Source organism: Sycon ciliatum, chromosome 5 (genome assembly GCF_964019385.1).
Source record: "Sycon ciliatum chromosome 5, ocSycCili1.1, whole genome shotgun sequence".
NCBI lineage: Eukaryota > Metazoa > Porifera > Calcarea > Leucosolenida > Sycettidae > Sycon > Sycon ciliatum.
Window position 1 is genome coordinate 23,089,297 of NC_088647.1, and position 21,752 is coordinate 23,111,048.

General features: G+C 48.3%; 2 protein-coding genes across 5 annotated transcripts in view; both read right to left on the reverse strand.

The window, feature by feature from the left end:
* LOC135818079 (uncharacterized) overlaps positions 1-14,826 on the reverse strand; it is a 33,034-nt gene extending 18,208 nt beyond the window's left edge. For both annotated transcript variants that reach the window (XM_065331402.1, XM_065331400.1), the window contains exons 1-5: positions 12,445-14,826; positions 11,522-11,606; positions 8,214-10,816; positions 7,693-7,734; positions 496-523 (exon numbers count right to left, since the gene is read on the reverse strand). In XM_065331402.1, coding sequence (XP_065187474.1) covers positions 496-523; positions 7,693-7,734; positions 8,214-10,816; positions 11,522-11,606; positions 12,445-14,769 — 5,083 coding nt within the window. In that variant the 5' untranslated portion in view covers positions 14,770-14,826. The remainder of the gene's footprint in view (positions 1-495; positions 524-7,692; positions 7,735-8,213; positions 10,817-11,521; positions 11,607-12,444) is intronic.
* Positions 14,827-19,512: 4,686 nt separating this feature from the next.
* The window catches only part of LOC135818092 (uncharacterized), a 31,728-nt gene continuing 29,488 nt past the window's right edge, over positions 19,513-21,752 (reverse strand). For 2 of the 3 annotated variants that reach the window (XM_065331416.1, XM_065331417.1), the window contains 2 exons: positions 20,526-20,894; positions 19,516-19,931 (listed from right to left, as the gene is read on the reverse strand). In XM_065331416.1, the coding sequence (XP_065187488.1) occupies positions 19,726-19,931; positions 20,526-20,894 (575 nt within the window). In that variant the 3' untranslated portion in view covers positions 19,516-19,725. Of the gene's footprint in view, positions 19,932-20,525; positions 20,895-21,752 lie in introns of all 3 variants that reach the window. The other variant, XR_010553621.1, reaches the window with a different exon arrangement.

Below are 21,752 nucleotides of genomic sequence, written 5' to 3' on the forward strand. Positions count from 1 at the left end.
TAACAAAAGGAGATTTGACTCTTGCTCAGTTTGCATACCGGTATACGGTATAACTCCACAGATTTCGGGTGTTGGCCGACACAACTTTGACCAAGCAAACGGAATATGTATGTACAGCCAGTTTCGCAACTATGAATTTATTGAAGCAGAGAGGTCACAACTGTCCAACAGCGCAAGGAAGCATAGCTAAAAACAACGGATGAATTCCAATTTCACATTATGAACCCTTTACACACTCATCGCTGAAGTGATTTCCTGGAGCTTATTACAATCGGAAGATAAACGCTGTTAAATTCCAGTTTTGAAAAATCACAGTGTTCTGAAACTTGCTGAAAGACTTGTGTTGCCAGGCTGTGTTGGGGTGCGGAGGTTACATATGTCACCCAGGCCACGTCCGAAAGAAATTGGCTGCTGGTGCATGGCCTGGTTGGGCAAAACCAATTGTATTGCGCGACATGAAAAGTTGAAAACATTAGCAAGATTAATTACACGTACCTCGAGGGCTCAGTACCTTCTGTTGCTCCTGAGAGACACATGGGCAAAAGCACATCAATGCGTGGCTGGCATATTAATGTTGTACACGAGAGAGCCTAGTACTAGGTTGAAGGTCTTTCAAGACCTCGCCGTTGCCTTGCCCTACTATGCAGAGAACTGTAAATACAAACAGTCGTCATGTCAAATTTGTCCGGATAGGGGAGGCGGGGGAGGGGTGATTCATTCTCTAGCTACATTGACCTAAACAAACTGTTCTGCCATGAATTAGCTCAGTTTTCTGGCTGCTACTTCGAGCAAGCACCCAAACTGTGCTCCCATGTTCGTACTTGTACACTCCCTGGAAGAACTCTGCAAGCCGATAGTAGTTGTCATGACATGACATTGCATGAAAGCCAGGCAAGTACTACATGACGTGTAGTATAGGCACTTTATCACCCGTAATCAGTGTACACGTACAGTCAACTTGGCTAATAACAACTGCGGATATAACGACAATTCGCGAATAACAACTGCGGATATAGCGACAATTCGCGAATAACGACTGCGGATATAACGACAATTCGCGAATAACGACTGCGGATATAACGACAATTCGCGAATAACGACTGCGGATATAGCGACAATTCGCGAATAACGACTGCGGATATAGCGACAATTCGCGAATAACGACTGCGGATATAGCGACAATTCGCGAATAACGACTGCGGATATGATACGTTACTATTTATTCGTGAAGACTTGGGAACAGAAACAAAACATGTCATGAGAAAGAACAACAGGAAAAAGAAGCACACTCAACTAATCCGTGTGTGTGCGTGCATGCAGTACAACTATGACGTAATGAATATAGATACACATCACGCCCCTTCGAGATGTTGCGAAACCTGTGACAGCAACATCTATCATAAATAAAACAAAATGAAGAATGAAAACAACAAAGCAGAGACAGCAGAAATTGACATTAGTGATCAAGAGTGTCAATCATAGGACTGTCCATGATGCGAACCAATGTTTAAACGCTGGGGTGGCTTGCGCTGACGTGCGCTGCGGCGGGACGGCGGCGGCGGGGAAGAGGCGTCAGCAGCAGCCGGTTGGACAACAAGCGGTGCAGGCACAAGTGGGCGATACGGACGCAGGAATCTGCGGTTCCGCCAATAAATGCGACCACTCGGCAACTTCACTAGGTAGTCCCGATGATTACCGACAGCAACAATGACCCCACGAATAGACCACTGCTTGGTGCGCGGATGCTGAACATCCACGTGGGTGCCGAGGCGGAGCTGCGGCAACGAGCGACGAGTTGACGACTTGTCTGTGACGGAATCGTCGGATGGCATGGCAGTCTCATCACGTGTCGTCGCTTTGGAGAGCCAGGATGAATCAAACTCCTTCCAATGTGCAATGACGAATGACTGGAGAGAGCGGCCATATAGGAGCTCAGCGGGGCTCTGACCAGAGGAGCCAGGTGTGTTTCGCCATTCCAGTAGCCCTCGGCGGAAGTCATCTGTGTCAAGATTGCCATTCACGGTTGTCTTGGTGATAAGACGCTTCATGGCTTTGACAGCAGCTTCGGCGTGCCCATTACTCTGCGGGTAGTGGGGAGAGGACATGACATGGTTTACCTGCCAGCGCTTACAAAACTCAGCAAACTTATGCGAGGAGAACTGGGGACCACCATCTGTACACAGCACAGCAGGAACACCAACATCAGAGAACCAGCGACGGAATGCTAGTATCACGTCATGCGATGAGGTGGTGCGGCCAGTACGCGCGACACAGGGCCAACCGGTCAAACGATCTGCATACACAAGAAAGTCGTGACCTTGACAAGTGAACAAATCGGCAGATGCACATTCAAACGGGAGTGTTGGGGTTCGGTCGTTCAGCAGGGGCTCAGCTGGCTGGGACGACTGGTGTTCGCGGCAAGCAGGACAAGAACGAACGAGTGTATCAATGTCCTTGGTGATACCGGACCAGTATACAAGCTGACGCGCACGAGACTTAGTACGCACTAGGCCTTGGTGTGAAGCGTGGAGGTTGTGCAATACCTGAGCACGCAATGATTCAGGAACAACAATGCGGTTGCCCTTCATCACAATGCCATGGTCGACGGAGAGATGCTCACGTCCATTCCAGTACGCACGTAACGGAGCAGGCAACTTCTGCTGGCGATCAGGGAATCCAGTCAAGATACACTCAATCAATGACTGGTACATGGCATCTGCAGCTGCAGCTTCGCGCAGCTCTGCAACCTTGAGATTCGCATTCGGCTCAGTGTCCGAGTGCACCATGCAGATCTGAATGCTGCGGCAATGAAGCGACGGGGCTTCACCAAGCTCATCAGTGGTGGAAGGAATGCCAACAGGATTCCGGGACAGCGCATCGGCGAAGGCATTTTCAGAACCTTTTCGCCAAGATGCCTGCAGCTGATAGGCTTGGAGCTTGAGGCGTAATCGTAGAAGACGCGGGTTCTCGATCTGATCCAACGAATATGAGTTGATGATCGGAATCAGGGGCTTGTGGTCGGTGACTACTTCAAATGGCGCACCAGACAGGTAGATGCGGCATTTGCGCACGGCCCATACTACAGCGAGCATTTCCAACTCGATGACAGCATAACGTGTTTCAGCATCAGACAGGTAGCGGGATCCACACTGAATAATACGCCACTGATCATTCTGCTTTTGCCAAAGCACGAATCCGAGACCTCTTAGAGCGGATGCATCGGTTTCAAGCCGGAGGTCTTGACCAACTTGATAGAAAGCGAGAACCGGAGGGGACAAGAGAGCTTCCTGCGTCCGTTCAAACGCTGCAGTGTGGCTAGCGTCCCACATGAACTCACGGGAGGTCTTGAGCAGGCCACGCAGAGGATTGGTCAACTCGGCTAGATGTGGAGTGAACTCGCCACATTGGTTCACTAGACCGAGGAACGAACGGAGATCGGTTCTGTTGGCGGGTACTGGAAACTGGCGAATACCGGACGTCTTATCATCGTCGACGACCCAGCCATCAGGCGTGACGTTGTAGCCGCAGAAATGGATACATTGCGTACCGAACACAAACTTGGCGGGGCTGAACGTGATACCATGCTCCCTGGCGCAGAGCAGAATCTCGCGCACGTGGCTGACATGCGACAGAAAGTCGTCGTCGTACGCTAGGCAATCATCGACTACCTTGCCGAGACGCGGGATGGCAGAGAACGCAGCATCAGTGCGCCGGTTGAACTCATCCCCAGCAGATATTAGACCCTGCGGGTTCCGTAGATAACGATATCTGCCGTACGGGGTGATAAACGTGGTGAATTCCTGAGCAGTGTCACTGAGAGGAATCTGCCAGTAGCCATGCCTTGCATCGAGCTTCGTAAAGAACTTAGCAGAGCCAACTCCAGAGACAACGTCACGTGCCGTATGTACGGGATGCGCGGGACGACGGACTTGGTCGTTCAGCCGCTTGAAGTCAACTGTGAGGCGCTTCTCAGTGCTGCTCTTCTTGTCTACTATGACAATCGGATGGCACCATTCACTGGGCTCCGTCACTGGTTCAATAATCCCGTCGCTGACCATGCCGTCGAGCTGAGTCTTGATCTGGTCACGGAATGCATACGGTATTGGTCGAGCAGTGTGCACACAGGAAGGCTTAGAATCATGCTGTAGCTCAATTTCCATTGGCGGACCTTCCATTGGCTTCAGACCGGAATCCGAGAAAACGTCAGCGAACTCTTGCAGGAGCTGCTCACGTGTCCGCGCTAACTCAGCATCACTAGGATGAGCGCATGACGAAACAGCTGCACAGATCTTGGGCGAAGATGCACCCTCGTGTTCAGCGGTGAATTGGACTGGCCAATCAGGTGGGAGAAACTTCAGCGCACGCAATGAGGTATGAGACAGCAGGGCATCGTGTAGACCCTTGTACACATGGATGACGGTTTCATGCTGCGTCTCACCGACTCGTAGAGTCGCACGTATTTTGCCCAGGTTGCGTAGCGGCTCACCGGTCACAGCCTGCACACAGTCGTGGTCGTCATCTAAGTTCTCGACGAACCCACCGATCTGCGTGAGGTGCTCCTCGCCAATGGCATCAACGTCACTGCCTGTGTCTGGTGTCCAGGACAGTTGGGATGGCTGATCCTCTGTTTGCAGCATGGTCGAAACAGGTACTGTGCGACGGTCCACGCGAGACGCACGCTGTAGCTTCAGCTGTCCAAGCTTGGCAGCAGAGCTAGTCTTGGGCTGTTTCTGGCTCTTGCACATTCGCTGAAAATGCCCAATGCCATGACAGGAGTTGCACTTCTTGCCCTTGGCAGGACATACAGATTTCGTGTGGTCAGAACGACCACAATTTGGACAAGTGGACTTGGTCGCACTTGATGTCTCACTTGGCTTAGAGTCAGCTGGCTTGTGACGTTTCTGCTGCTTGTACGCCGACTGCTTGGCAGCACTTGCCTGGAGGCCAGGACTGGGCATGTGTGCCTTGGTGTGGTATGCTGCTTCCTCCGTCCGACAGAGGGTGACAGCCTGGTCGAGCGTGAGACCATGAGTTGCGAGCAACTTGTGTCGCGTCTCATCGTTCCGCACACCAATGACGACGCGGTCGCGCAGAGATTCCTCCTTGAGGGTACGGCCGAGGCCTTTGCACTGCGCACAGCAGCGAGCATCACACGTTCCACATAGGCTGTGTGACAAGAAGTCGCATGCACTTTGTAGTTCACACAGGGCTGTGTAAAACGCATCAAATGATTCTCCAGCTTGCTGGACACGCTGGTAAAACTCAATGCGGTCCAACAGTGGATTACGTTGCCGTCTGATATACGCCTGAATGCGCTCCAGCATCAGGTCGACGTCAGCTGAAGCTGGTATGCAAATAATATCCTCTCGGATAAAACGTCGCAGCTCCTCATCGAAACACTGACGGAGTGTTGCCACTCTGGCCTCACGAGCCTGGCTGGCCAAATGCTGGCAAACACTAAAATCTCTCCAGCTTTCAACGAAGGAGTGAAAATCAGCCAGCGTCGCAGACGACAATAAGTGTGGGCAGGAAACACTGTTCACTGGCCGTGGTGCTGAGGTCTGCGAGGTGGACTGAGCTAGTGCTGAGGGCTGCGGAGTGAACTGAGGCTGCGATGGTGATAGCGACCTGCTCTGAACATTCTTGAACAGATCTTGCATCGCCTTATCACGAGCCTCAGCTGCACGCATCTGCTGCTCCATAAATTTCATCAGGACACCCATTTGAGATTCCTGCTGTCGCTCGGTCGCGGAGGACAGGTCAAATCCGGTATCGTCCTGTGATTGTTCCATTACGATTAGTCACTCGTCCACGAGTACGAACAAATACACTACTAAAATAATTCAACTGAGACCTGAGAGTTTCGATCGCGGAAACTACTACTTCATACGGAAAAAACAAACAACTGGGCCCGTGCAAACACTACAAGGTGCGGACACAAGGCACGGACACAGGAAAGAACAAGTTCACTGCGCCATGATACGTTACTATTTATTCGTGAAGACTTGGGAACAGAAACAAAACATGTCATGAGAAAGAACAACAGGAAAAAGAAGCACACTCAACTAATCCGTGTGTGTGCGTGCATGCAGTACAACTATGACGTAATGAATATAGATACACATCAGGATATAGCGACAATTCGCGAATAACGACTGCGGATATAGCGACAATTCGCGAATAACGACTGCGGATATAGCGACAATTCGCGAATAACGACTGCGGATATAGCGACAATTCGCGAATAACGACTGCGGATATAGCGACAATTCGCGAATAACGACTGCGGATATAACGACAATTCGCGAATAACGACTGCGGATATAACGACAATTCGCGAATAACGACTGCGGATATAGCGACAATTCGCGAATAACGACTGCGGATATAGCGACAATTCGCGAATAACGACTGCGGATATAGCGACAATTCGCGAATAACGACTGCGGATATAACGACAATTCACGAATAACGACTGCGGATATAACGACAATTCGCGAATAACGACTGCGGATATAACGACAATTCGCGAATAACGACTGCGGATATAACGACAATTCGCGAATAACGACTGCGGATATAACGACAATTCGCGAATAACGACTGCGGATATAACGACAATTCACGAATAACGACTGCGGATATAACGACAATTCGCGAATAACGACTGCGGATATAACGACAATTCGCGAATAACGACTGCGGATATAACGACAATTCGCGAATAACGACTGCGGATATAACGACAATTCGCGAATAACGACAGCGGATATAACGACAATTCGCGAATAACGACTGCGGATATAAAGACAATTCGCGAATAACGACTGCGGATATAACGACAATTCGCGAATAACGACTGCGGATATAACGACAATTCGCGAATAACGACTGCGGATATAACGACAATTCGCTAATAACGACTGCGGATATAACGACAATTCGCGAATAACGACTGCGGATATAACGACAATTCGCTAATAACGACTGCGGATATAATGACAATTCGCGAATAACGACAGAATTTTCATGCCCAGAGCAAAGTCCCATCAAACTGTAATACATAATTATAATGAGACTTCGGGTATAACGACACTTCGCGAAAAAGGACAGTTTTCTGATGTCCCGCCGAGTGTCGTTATAAGCGAAGTTGACTGTAAATAGTACACCGTAGGTGTTCATCGTAAGCTGTACGCATACTTGCACTGCCTTTGTCTTATTCTCCTCCTTGTAAATGAAAAACTTCGAAACCGTGTGCTTTTGATAGTACTAGCGTTACACATGCGATGCACTGCCATGCCGGTTGGTGTGCAGCTATCCGGAAAAAAATGCTCGCACAACACGGCTCAGGAAAATGGCGACCACCATCCACCTGGAAGAGGTGGCATACCTGTCCATCCGCTCGAGAGTCCTTTTAATGGAACATTCTGCCTCTTGACAATCACAGCATTCCTCGAGTTCCAACTGCTAAAACTTGCTTTCCCTTCAATCTGCCATATCTATATCATGGAATATCCACCACTTCACATACAGCAAGCAATAGTATCCCACAGTTACATACTATCGCAATGAGCATTGCTTGTGTGTCAGTCACCATGCAAGCAATAAGAAATCAATGGACGATGGTGCCACTCATGTGAAAGCAATAGTAATGTCCTTGTCCAGTCACGTGTGAAAGCATCGAACACTTACTGATATGGCAACTACTGCATCCTTGTTACTCCGCCCTTCCAGCTGTGCACAACAGTTTCAAAAAGAACAGACAGTGATGCAGAATCAGTCACTGAAGCAGTGCCCAATACAATACAAAAGTCCAATCAACAATTGCCGCCCATCTCAAACTCTCAAGTCGACATAATTTGCAGTAGTATTGAGACACTGGTGACATCCAACCCTAAGTTTCAAGCTGGTGCCCTGAATAAGTTCCAACACATCATTGTACAAGTATTCAAAGCAGTTGTGTAAAATCTCTGTCCACACAGAGTACCTCTTGCATGCAGACAGAGTGCAGACTAAAGATTCTTAGCACCCAGGAGCTCTTGTGCTACTTCCAGACCTATGACCTCCAGGTAAAGCTGCAAAATGATGCCAACATCTGCACTTGGGGTCGGATTAGTGTAGCTTCCTTGAAGATCAAGCATGTTTGAAACCACCACGGGCACAAACATTCATTGCACACTCAGGAAAACAGGAGACATCTATCAACTTCTTACCTTGAACTCCGTGTCATTGAACCAGCAATGCGAGTTGTTGGGAACTTGGATATCTTGCTTGCATTTAATGCAGGGATTGCCGTCCGGGTAAGCAGCTTCCATGACGTGACTGCTGGCTGCAACGTCGGTAGACTGCTCAGCAAAACGGACGCGCCACGGTGCATATCCAAGATCGCGGCATCTTGTAGTGTGGTCGGACCATTCATCACGTTGGCATCCACAGACATTGTCATTGGCGAGTGGCACAGAGAATGTCGTGACGAACGGAAGCTCTTTCAACTCCGCAACTATGTCCTTGCAGACTTGTTGGCAGATGGATGATATCGAGCGAAGCCTCTTGTCTGCCGTGCTGATATGACCGGGTTGAAATGTGCAGAGAGGATGCTGGAAGTTCAGGCTCACCAGCAATGCACCTGATGATTCGTAGTGAGCCACGAAGATCTCCACGTGGCCAACCTTGAACTCATCCAAGTCGAGGTATTCATTAGGCAGCCTTAGCCTGGCGGTGTTGTACGTGAGCTCACAGTGGCTGGTGTTGATGCTTCTGATGTCCCACTTCTTGAAGAGACGCACTAGTAGCTTGAAGTAGGAACTATGTGGCATCGGCGTGGCTGGCGCAGGGAGCATGCTGTCCTCATGTAGGGCCTTCAGTGGTTCCACAGCAATGAGCAATGGTGTATCAGCTGTAGAGAAATGAATGCTATCGATCTTCGCTTCTTCCATGCTGAAACTGTCCAGTGCAGCTTCGATCTTCTGTGGGTTCTGCTTGTGCAGGGCTGATGGCACGAGATAGCGCTTGGAGTTGCTCCCAAGTTCATAGAGCAGATCCCAGTCAACCATCACGCCTATTACCTTAGTACGGATATCGGGTGGGATGGAGGCCAGAGTGATGTTCACTAGACGCATGCTTGCTGTGCCTTTCTGCCAGAGGTTGTTGTGAAGATCTATCGCCTCCTCTTCTTCCATGAAGCTTGCATAGAAGCTACCCGCTTTTTTGCCAAATTCATGCTTCAGGTACTTCTTACCAAACATGAATCGGTTGATCTGCTTGATAAGCCACTGCACGTTGTAGAAGATGAGGTCATCTGGCTGAGGCGGATTCTTGGTCGGTTTGTAGATGATGACACGCATGCTGTGGTAGAACAGTAGTAGCTCCTCCAGCTCGCGTTCGTCTTGGATTTTGCATGCCTCAGCTACCATCGTCTTCATCCATTCATGACTAGTGTATCCTTTCTCCTTGTACACCTGGTTGAGATACTGTAGAATCCACTCGAAGCGAACCCATGACTTGGGCATCTCCTTCCCTTTTAGGACAATCGACGTGGCTTCCTGGATTTTCGTGTGAATTTGACGGACTTCAGGTGATGCACTCGGCTCCCGGTTGTTGACCAGGAATAAGGACTTGGCATCGCACGTTGATATACCGTCGGAGGTAGGCTGCATGGCTGCAAATACTGGTGATCTGCAGCAAAGCTTGCACAAATTGCTCCAGATCTTGTCTTTGTGTTGCTGCAAGCTCAGATCTGGGTCAAGTTTGTCAGCAAAGTTTCCAACCATGATGATTGGCGGATAGGAGACGTGGTCTTGCTGGACTGCTGCGCTGTCAGCTGTGCTTGCGAAGTGAACTGCTGTCAACCAGTGGCGGATGTGGTCGATGTTCTCCAGTTCTTTTGCCACATCGATAACCTCAGGGGCAGCAGCTTCTCCAGGTCTGAAGGCTTGTGGCTTGATCAAGTGCAGGGATTCAACGGAGTCGAAGCAAAGAAGATAGATGACAAAGCTCTCACTCAACATGAAGTGCTGCAGACTGGAGAAGATTGACTGACCACCACAGTCCCACATGGACATGATCACCTCTTCATCTCCCACATTCCGCATCAGCTCACTGTTGGCAATGATTTCGTTGATCACACCTTGAGTGAGTTCACCCGCGCTGACTAGCTCAGGATCATCCGGTTTGTTGACTGTTGTTGACTTTGCTGGTGCAACACTCTTTTGGGCGGTATCATTTGACCCATCATCCAGAATTTCGTCTTTTGGCTTTTCTTGTCCATTACTCCTTGGAGTGGCACTCTTAGGTTCTTCACCTTCATTTTCCTTTACCTCCTCGAATTCTTGTTTAGAAGTGGCAAGCTGTGTATGTTCTGGTTGATGCTGCTTTCCAGATGTATGAGGTGGACGACCCTCATGAGAAACTTTGCCTTTGGCTTCTTGCTCAGACTTCCGCTCCTCACTTTTTCTTCTATTCTCATCCTGCCATCGTTTACGATCAGTTGTGGGTGTCTCCGCATCGCGTATGAGCCGAGATACTTCTAGATGAGCAGTCGAGAAACCCCATTCTTGAAGTTTGCCATCACGCAGCCGCAGGCCATGTTGATGCACTTCAAGGAATGGAGTGCTGGATTTGTCTGGACGAAATTCTTCACCCCTTAGCGAGTCAGCCAGGCTTGTCTTGCCACTACCAAACTGGCCGATGAGGCCGATGCGGATCCGGCGTACGCGTGTCATTGTGCTGCTAAGAGTAGCCTCATCGATGACTTTACGCATGCCACGAGTATTTGGAGCCACTGTGCCCGAGGTTACCTGCTGAACTTTAGCCAACCCTACCAACGAGGGAAAGAGTACACAAATGTAAAACACCTATAGTCAGACCAAGTACTGTGCATTGGACTAGCGACACACCTTGGCCAGACGCATAGCCAGCCACAGGTGTTGCAAGTACCGTGCATACAAGCTCCACACCTTGGCCAGACGCATAGCCAGCCACAGGTGTTGCAAATGTAATTCTGGAATTCTGTACCTGTGGTTAGACAGTGTAGCACTCCATCTATCTACTTAGAACTTTGTCTTCGCATCTGTCGATTGAAATTCTGCTGAGCTCTCCCTCTCCCAACACACACACACACACACACACACACACACACGCACCATTTTTGACCATTTGACGCCCATCGCCAGAGGCGATGATAGCGATGCGACAGCAGAAGCCATAGCAACTTGTGATGGGATTGCACCATTCAACAGCTTGCAAGGCTGAAGGACTGACCGCCACTACTCAGCCTGGTCTACACCACAAAGCTATGAAGTGGCATTTTCTGGCCAGTGAATCCCTACTTTTGCATCTTTGTTATTCATTTTATGTAGCCACCCTGATGAGTGGTCAGGAACGACAATTTGGTGGTTATATAATTTGATTTCCAGCCAAGAGGCCGTTTTGGAGTTGAGGAGTGAAGTATTGTACAAGTGTAAGTGGCTGCGTTGAGTTTGCGGACTATAAGAAAAAATAACTAAGCAGTTTTAAAAATTACCTTTGGCTTCTGCAGCAGCATCTCCAGTCACAAGCTCCAGGTCAAGGTCAGACTGATCCAGCTTCCCATCTGAACGTTCCAAAGTCTGAAAATCAAAGATAACCAGATCACAGGAAATCAACTATCCGGCCACAAACAAAAACGCGAACTGCGGCCAAAGAGATAAACATGGTTGAATAATTTCTGGCCAGACACGAGTAAAGGCATTGGCCGGAGCAAAGTGAACACTCAACTACTTCTTGTACTAATTGCAGGAATCCCTTGGCCATAGGTTTTAATCGCATGTTGCTGAATACACAAAACACTACTTTTCACACAGCCCTACTATACACAAGCGGAGAACGTCATAAAGCTAGACAAAGATGATGTAGGGACGACGTACTGACGTACTGATAGCAACTCAACCGACCAGAGGTCACGGCCTACATATAACATATGCAATATGTGCCATCATTATGTGAGGCACCAGTTGTCTGCTGTCTTTGGAGTGAAAATTGTTTTCAGCGCCTTCTAGGGTCTGGCCTGGTCCCATAGCTCAGATGGCTAGAACATCGATCATGATAAGCAACGTCCCGGGTTCAAGTCCTGGTTGGGTTTGCTATTTTCACTATTCTGGCAGGTCACTTCCCCTGACTGTTTACCTTGAATATGTTATCCTATGATTCAATCCTATGCAGCATTTCATGATTCCCTGTGGTCTGCAGTGCAATGTAATGTGACGGCAGAATTTCACGGCACCACATGACAAATCCGTTATTGACTGAAGTAATCACTTAGCACAATTTACTTCTCTTACCAATAGAACAATGTCAAATGAATACAAACTCTACCACACACTACATCGTTTAGCGTAACGGCACAAACCCTTTGGAGTAGCGAGCCGTGCTCTTAAATATATCAATACCCATCTATGGTGTACTCACCTGCGCGTCTTCAGAGAAACATGGCCAGTATTGCCGTACATCACTGATATCCACTTCTGGACGTGCTCCACTAGGACAACGTGGACGCAATCCCTCCACCAATGGAGCAAAGTGCTGACAGCCGATCTCTACACAAGACTTCTGCTTGTGCTTGCGACACGCATCTCGACTGAACGAGCATGGACAGCGAACAGCTCTGCTAAACTTCACATGAGTCAGGGAGAATGCTTTAAGCTTGTCGAGCTCCGACTCCAGGTACGGTAGAAGCTCATGACAAATCCTGACTGCCGCGGACTCGTCCTCGCTTGCTGCAGTACCAACGCCAGGAGAGCAAACTGACTTGTCCGCGCGAGTACCAGCATCGGTAGAAGAAGACTTAGTCGTGCCAGCTGCGACAGGAATCTCCAGTGACAGGCGAATGCCATGCTGGAAATACTGCATGACTAGCCAGAAACGATCCTTCACCAGAATACGTGCTGACGTGTGATAGAGGATGGGATCCACCTTTGGACTATAGCGTTGCATACACCTCACAACACCACACCAGAATAGGGTTTGTGGAAAGTAACGATCTGCACCACTGTACAGGTACATAGCTGGACTTGGCTTGCCTTTGCTCACTTCGTCTTGAACACGTGCAACTCGTTCCACCAGAGCTGGTACAAAGAACTTGCGAGTCGTCACCTCTTTCCTCTGACCAGGCACATTCACAGTTGTCTTGGTGTTGTAGAACAGTGCAAAGTGCTCACCCATCTCAAACAGGAAGTCACGCTGTTCTTCTGTGGCCGTGTAGCGCGATGTCATACGATTGTGCTGCGACCAGCGGTGGATGGCAAGACTTTCCAGGAGGATGCCATTCTGTGTCAGCAAGTCGTACTGTGGACGAAGACGCTTGCTCTGCATACTCTTCGGTTCAGGACAAAAGAGAAGTGACATGGTTTTCAGAACCCAGTGGATGTCGATGATGACACGATCACGAAGACGGGCATTGTGAATAAAGTGAAGCAAATGACCAAGACCATGGTGGAACTTCACCATCTTCTGGAAATCTGACTCAGGATCATCACTGGAGATGCTACCAACAGCAATAGCCAAGCGACGTAGCTCGTCAACCGATAACCATGGTCGTTCGAATGATTTTGCAATGTGCCCAATGGAGATGGTTAGAGGAAGCCAACGAAGTGGAATTTTAACGCTGAACTGATGCTGCAGCTGCTGGATGATGTCTTGCCGTAGTTGAACAACTGCTGGGTCTTCCGGATCCTTGCCAGCTCGTGTGTTGTCCACAAATACCACCTTGTCGATGTTGTTAGCATAAGCTTTACCCTCCGCATTGGCCCAGATATACTGCTCAGTCTCTTCAATTGCCTTCTTCCTTGCTTCTGGCTTCTTTGGTAACTTGTCCACATGTGTGCCAATGGCAAACACGGGTACGTTGTCGCTGTCTCCAATGACCTCGTGGATAGCGTTGAACCATGTCTCCATGACGTCAAAGTTGGTCTGCTCCAGGCTGTTGGAAAGCGGCAGTTCCTCACCGTCTACACCAAACGTCGGCTTCGCTCTGTCCTGGAGCTTCTTTGAGGAATCAAAGACGACAGCATATGCACATCGATCACAGGCCAGGACCATGTGTTGGATCGCTGCAAACAGCTTCTGACCAGCAAAGTCCCAGACATCTATGAATGTCAGGTTCTTCAGATGCTCTGCAGTGAAAACTTCACTTTTGCCCTTCTTCAGATCTTCAATGAAGCCTTCAAACTTCTGCGTTGCTGAGTTGATTTCCATCTGTAGCTGCTGCACATCTTGCTCTGCTGTTGCTACCTGTTGTACACTCATGGTTGAGACCTCCTCCGGCTTGGATGCAGTGGAAACATTCTGAGAGTCCATGGTTTCAGATGAACTGGTAGCTGATTGACCAGAGTACCCGGTGTGGGTGGCTTCATCCTGTTGGCTGACAGCAGATTCACACACACTGACTGTATCTGCTTGCTCAGTCGCAATCACAGCGGATGATGATGCCACGGGTGTTGATGGCATGGAGGATGTGGACCTGGTGTTCTTTGGGATCTCCACACCTTGTTGTCTCAGTGCTGCTACTATCTCTTTCTTCCTTTGTTCTTGTCCAACAGCTCTGTGCGTCAGGGCCAACTGCTGCTGGTAAGAATCTTCAGCTTGCTTCCAGACATACTTTAACCCTTGCTTCTCGATAGTGCATATCACCTTCTCCAGCTCCACACCGATGGTACTATCGACGTTTGACATGAATGCTTGACGCAGGAGGGATCGCAGGAAGCTGCTCTTGCCTGTGCGGCCCGGCCCGCACATTATCAGGCGCCCGTACGGTATCAGCTGGACACCTTCCTTGATCAGCTCACTTAGTGCTGCTGCGTACTGGCCATTATCAGCTGCACAATGCACATACACCAGAACAAAGCACAATACATGTGATGTAGATATGAGGAAGAATTTATTGAAGAAAATGGGAAAGATGTTCAAGATGAATTGGGTTTAGCTAGTCTAGAACACCCAGAATATTCCTATTTCAGCCACAGATACGTAGCAGACCACGCTACGTATCTGTGGTCATGCACTGAGTGTCAGTGCAAAACATTTCCATAGCACTTCTTATCCTTGCACTGTTCAAGCCAGTGTCTGCCAACCATGTGACACGTCTGCTGAAATCACATGCTCTGCGACATTTCTCATATCTATAATTTGATTATGTAGGGTATTCCTCCCTTTCGTACTTCCATTGATTCACCACAACAGAAAAATAAGGTTGCATTTGTTCGGTCATTCCCGAATGGGCATGGAATGACGTTGTTACCCATCGCTGAATCGGAATGAGCGTAGCAAACAAACGCGCCGGCATGCATTCGGGAATCTAGCAAAAGTTTTGCGCCACTCTGGAAACGAAACGACGGTCGAATGTTTTTGTTTGTTTTTTGAGTAGGACTATTACCTGTTGTTTGTAGCCTTGCGTCATTGCCAAGACTACTGCATGCCAGTCCTGGTAGTTCTTGCCAAGACTACTGCATGCCAGTGCAGCCTTGCGGAGACTACTGCATGCCAGTCCTGGTAGTTCTTGTGAACACTACTGCATGCCAGTGTAGCCTTGCCAAGACTACTGCATGCCAGTGTAGCCTTGCGAACACTACTGCATGCCAGTGAAGCCTTGCGAAGACTACTGCATGCCAGTGTAGCCTTGCGAAGACTACTGCATGTCAGTGCAGCCTTGCGAAGACTACTGCATGCCAGTCCTGGTAGTTCTTGCGAAGACTACTGCATGTCAGTGCAGCCTTGCGAAGACTACTGCATGCCAGGCCTGGTAGTTGATATTTGCTTCCGTAAGTTTCTGCATGTCCCGACGACAATCATGGTGAAGGAGCGGCCAAACACGGCGTAGATCAACGAGCGCCCATAACTAGGGTGCCTGCAGGCGGCTTTCGGCCGCTACTTCATCATGCTATTCGACCTCGTATAGTCACAGAAACGTCTCTAGCTCTTGTGTTTATTTTGCAGATACGAGGCACTGTTGTAAGAAGAAGTGAAGTGGCAAGCTCGGTGCCTCTTTGGGTCTTGGGTTTTTGGCTCGAAAAATAGTTCTGGCTTGCCTCCTTGTGGTTCTAGAGGCCCTGCTCGACGACGATGAAGAGCTGAGGTGCGAGGGTATATTTCCAGTTCATCAACGATCCCGGGCGAACACTATCTCGCGGCAGCGAAGGGTCAAAATACCACGAACAAGTTACTATGCCGAGGTTACAGTACCAGCCTCTACCCTGGACAATGTCCGCCAACAACATACTATATCGATAATCACGGTCAGTGAAGCTTTGTTGCAGAGGTACTAGTATGCAGCAGCGACGAAGCCCCTCCGCGCATTTTCATTCCGCTCGGAATGAGACTTCATTCCACTTTTTCTTAGGAATCGCCAGAATCGATTCTGCCCCTTCATTCCGCGACCAGAATCGGAATTGCACCGAACAAACGCTGTGCAGTGCATCAAAGAAGCGCTCCGGAACCAAAACACGGCGGAATGACTTTGGAATGGCGGCGGAATGGCACCGAACAAACGCTGTCCAGTGCATCAAAAAAACTCTCCGGAACCAAAACACGGCGGAATGACTTTGGAATGGTGGCGGAATGAACAAACCGAACAAACGCTGTCCAGTGCATCAAACAAACGCTCCGGAACCAAAACACGGTGGAATGACTTTGGAATGGTGGCGGAATGGCACCGAACAAACGCTGTCCAGTGCATCAAACAAACGCTCCGGAACCAAAACACGGTGGAATGACTTTGGAATGGTGGCGGCGGAATGGCACCAAACAAACGCTGTCCAGTGCATCAAACAAACGCTCCGGAACCAAAACACGGTGGAATGACTTTGGAATGGTGGCGGAATGGCACCGAACAAACGCTGTCCAGTGCATCAAACAAACGCTCCGGAACCAAAACACGGTGGAATGACTTTGGAATGGTGGCGGAATGAACAAACCGAACAAACACTGTCCAGTGCATCAAACAAACGCTCCGGAACCAAAACACGGTGGAATGACTTTGGAATGGCGGCGGAATGGCACCGAACAAACGCTGTCCAGTGCATCAAACAAACGCTCCGGAACCAAAACACGGCGGAATGACTTTGGAATGGTGGCGGAATGGCACCGAACAAACGCTGTCCAGTGCATCAAACAAACGCTCCGGAACCAAAACACGGCGGAATGACTTTGGAATGGCGGCGGCGGAATGAACAAACCGAACAAACGCAACCTAAGTAAGCCAAGCAGACAGTTCTTTCGCAGCTCCAGTTACCATGGAAAGGCCGTCTCCATGCCGACATGACATGTCAACACCGCATACATCTACCATAGAAGATTAACTGGTATCCTGTAGGCTAGGTGTTCGTTGCATAGTATACTGTCTTTGTGACTCTGTGAGTGTGTGTGTGAGCTGAAGACATACATGTACATCTAGACTACCATGTTTACATGGACACTCCAGCAACAGTCAATGTAACTACATAGCACATAGCACCCGGCACTAAATACAACTGCCTAGTACTCGGTATACTAGTCTACTGGCAACAATCATGGGCCCCAGGCAGAACAGTACCAGTAAAGGGCACATATGCATACCCTGATCTACTCCAAGTCAACTCCGTGAGTTATGTGCACAGTGTAAGTTATGTACAAGTGCATGTACAGTGGATATCGGTTATAAAGTCATCGGACATAGTGATAAACCGGCTATATTGATACAAAATGAAAATATCAAAAGCAAAACCAGAAAAAGCCAGTCAAATTATCGTTATAACCAATATATCGGATATAGTGATAAATCGGCTATAAGGATACAGAATCACCATTCAAAACACCTCTTTGTGCAGAAAAATATCGTCTATAGTGATAGCAACACACGAGTGTGAGGCATTGATGTCTCGACTTGGAGCCACACGTGTGTTTTCATAGTGTATTCTGGTCTGATGCTTCCTGGATGATGCCTTTGGTCCAAGAGGTTCTTCACTCTAGACTGGGGAAGGTGCAGCAGCATGCATCCTGTATCAGTACGCTACATTAGCGCAATCGAGTACCCACACGTGTATAATGTGTATGTAAGACGAGCGCAGTTGAAAATCGCATGTAGTGATATACCGGCAAGAGTCCATAACCCAAGAGTATGCAACTGTGATCTCTTTTCTATGGGCCAGATGCGCGGCGCGCTGCCTTCATTACATCATTCAGCTGCAGTCCGCGCACTGCGGAAAATCAAACACCGCACTTTCCCTCCAGTTTGAAATGAACTTTCGTACGGAAGTGGAGTTCACGCGCCAGAATTCAGAGATTGTGTAGGTACTGGAACGAATCGAGCAAAAACGGATGGGCTCGTGCGAGAAATTGAGAGTTTGAATGCATGCTTTCAGAGCGTGATGAAGGCAAGTTACGTAATGAAGGCAGCGCGCCACGCATGCACCCATAATCACAGTTGCATACTCTTGGGTTATGGACTCTTGATACCGGTTATAGTGATAAAATGTGAAAAATCAGAAGGGCACGTTATAACCAATATCTACTGTACTTCGAAGTAGAAGTGCATGATCCTATGAAATTTTCACTGGTTTTTTGGATGAATTGGGCAGACTACGTGGGATGAAAACAAGGTACGACCATGGTCTTACCGGCCATAAAGTGTGTTATGCCATTGAGTGTGACACACAAATAACAATGATCACTCGGCTGAATCCGGTTGTACTAACTTAAAGGGGAAGTCACGCCTAAAATCAAATTTTCACAAGTTGTAGTCTTCGGGGTGCTGAGTCGAATGGTCTTGGTCCGAGGAAGCTGAGACGCTCCCTTCCTCCTTTATTCCCAATCGAACTCGTGCACTTCCACCAAAACTGGGTGACTGCGCCCTACTAGATGAGGATTTGTATGCAAAATGTCACTAAAAGCGCCATTTTGTTCTTATAAAAGCACGGATGACCGCGATTGGCCCATATGTGGTAGTCTCCTGGACGCTGAGTCGACTGGTTATGGTCCGAAAAGGCTGCGCTGCAGCGTTGGGCCCTTATTCCCAAATGAACATGGTTGAACAAGCGGTCTCGTGCTCCTGCGTACACCAGTAACCTAGTCACCATGCCAGTAGGCGACAACTTTCACACCGAGGTTCAACTCAAAAGTTCAAAGGTTCAACTCGAGTGACAGAAACTCGGCCAAACATGCGGTAAGTTGTAGCCTGCAGGCACGGTGACCAGGTGACTGGTGCACGCAGGAGTACGTGACCGCTTGTTCAGCCATGTTCAATTGGGAATAGGGGCCGAACGCTACATCGCAGCCTTTTCGGACCAAAACCAGTCGACTCAGCGTCCAAAAGTGTACAACATATGGGCCTATCCTGGTCACCCGTGCTTTTATAAGAAAGAAATGGCGCTTTTAGTGACATTTTGCATACAAATCGCCATCTAGTAGGGCGCAATCACCCAGTTTCGGTGGAAGTGCGCGAGTTCGATTGGGAATAAAGAAGGAAGGGAGTGTCTCAGCTTCCTCGGACCAATACCATTCGACTCAGCACCCTGAAGACTACAACTGGTGAAATTTTGATTTTAGGCTTAACTTCCCCTTTAACCGCGCGCCTTTCTCTACCACTGGTGTATTTTGTTCTGACTTTGTGGGCACTGATTTCCACAGCGCTCAAATTTTCAGTGGGATTTATTGTCAGGCTGAGAATTTCCTCGTTAACTCTATGGACGCTCAGTTTTCGCCGCGCTGAGAAAGGCAGTCCTAATGTACAGGACGCTGTAAAGCTTGCGCTGGAATGCGAGCGTAAGGCTCGGGCTGACAAACTTTGAGTATGCATTCCCCTAAAATAGGGCCGTGCATTAATGGAGGACCACTACAAGGACAGTACTGACCTTCAACTGCATCTCCTGGTCCTTCTCTCACTGCAATCACACCTTCATCATTCATCATTGACATTGCGGTACCTGCTGTATATGAAAATGAGATCAGAAGAATCAGAATAGAATTCTCTACGAGTATTGCTTGGATTGCCGGTACATTAAGTTCAGAAAATTGGCATTTTGACAATACTAAACAATATGCTGGTGATTTCCACAAACATGACAGGCAGGTTTTAGGCTACTTTACTATGCTATGAAATAGAGTTTGCGACTTTGGCGATCATTTCATCAGAACATGAGTTGCTCCCAACACTGAAGCTAGCGCTTTCCCGCCGACTTCGAAAGTTCAATGGACTTCTTGTGTGATCAGGATGGCGGTTGTGAGTCAGTCAAGTGTCAAGTCAAGTCACTGGGAGAAAGTGTCATTATGATTAGGTATGGACGATTTCAATAAAATTCCTCATTTTCCTCACAATGGAAACCAAGGCTAGAACATAACGTATACTAAACAAATTGGAACACAGAAAATATCATTTAGACAGGCTAGTAGAAGACAACTGTATTTTCATATAACCTTCAGCTGGTATGCACACTAAGACAAAGACCAGCATCATCCATTGACTAGGATTCACCATCATGGTCATTCTTTAACGTCATCGCAGTCTTCAAATTGTCACTTACCCTCTCTCTGTGAATCAATAGCCAAAGTCAAAAGTTGGACAAGACTACTCCGATCACATCCTGCCTCACGGTCGATCTTGATCAGGAAATCTTTATCCAGTCGTTGAGTGAGATCAGGGTGGCGTGAGTCATAAAAGAGGAACACAAAGCCGGACGTTGGGTACAGTAAAGACGCCCCAATTGATGATTGACAGCAAAGTGGAAGATCACGTACATGACCGGCCGCCTCACATGCCGTTCGATAAGTGCTGATAAACTCTTCAGCCAGGTCGGCTTCTCCAAATACTTCAGTGAGCACTATATCTGGTACAGTCGCTAGGTTGGCGATGATCTGTGGTAGGTTGCTCTTGACAACCGTGTTGAAGAAATCTACAGACAGCGAATAATACACAAGAAAAACAGGACACATTGTTGTAACTACTATGTCTGGTCCAAAAGTGTGTGTGTTTTTTCGTGTGTATGTGTGTGTGTGTGTGTTTGTGTACCGTAAAGTCCGCTGCAAATGCCCACCGCATTGTGCAAGATCTGCTGGCCTGTACGCACTGACCCCATGCACTGTCACTCCCACTGTACGAAAGTGCATCTCACACCGTGGCGCGAAGAGCGCTTTCCTACGGTAAACAATGTCCACTTGCCTGGTTTCAAAGTCTCTTTGGGCACGAGTTACGAGCTAGCTCGTAGTGATTTTATGATGTTGTTTGTTGTATTTCGCAAATCCAAATGGGTTTTTCTTCCGAATAACAAGGTAGCAAAGAGCAGAGTATTGCAGGAACCAAATATACTTCTGACGGTGTTTCAAGCCATCATTTCCAAATCACGCAACACGCAAAGGCAAGGGTTTTCTCGAGCACTTTAGAGTTTTCAACAAGTTGGCAGCGACTTTGTAGGTGTAGCTTTTGTGACATCTCCCCTGTTCGACTTGCAACTGCAATACTGCGACCGGTCAAGTCGTCGAATGACGCTTCATCAGAAAAATCACCGTTTCGTTCTGAAAGCTCAACATTGTCACATTCATGGCACTGCAGAAATTTCATGATTTGAAAACCGAAATAATGGAGAACGAACTTTTAGGAAACTTCGCTTCTCAACTCCAAACTCCAAAAACGGTCTCTTCACTGCGTTTCAAATTCAAATTTCATTTTACATTACCGTATGCCCAATTTTCCGGCCTGGCCCATCATCAGGAGAACGAACTACAATAACAAAGACGACTCATTTATCGGATGC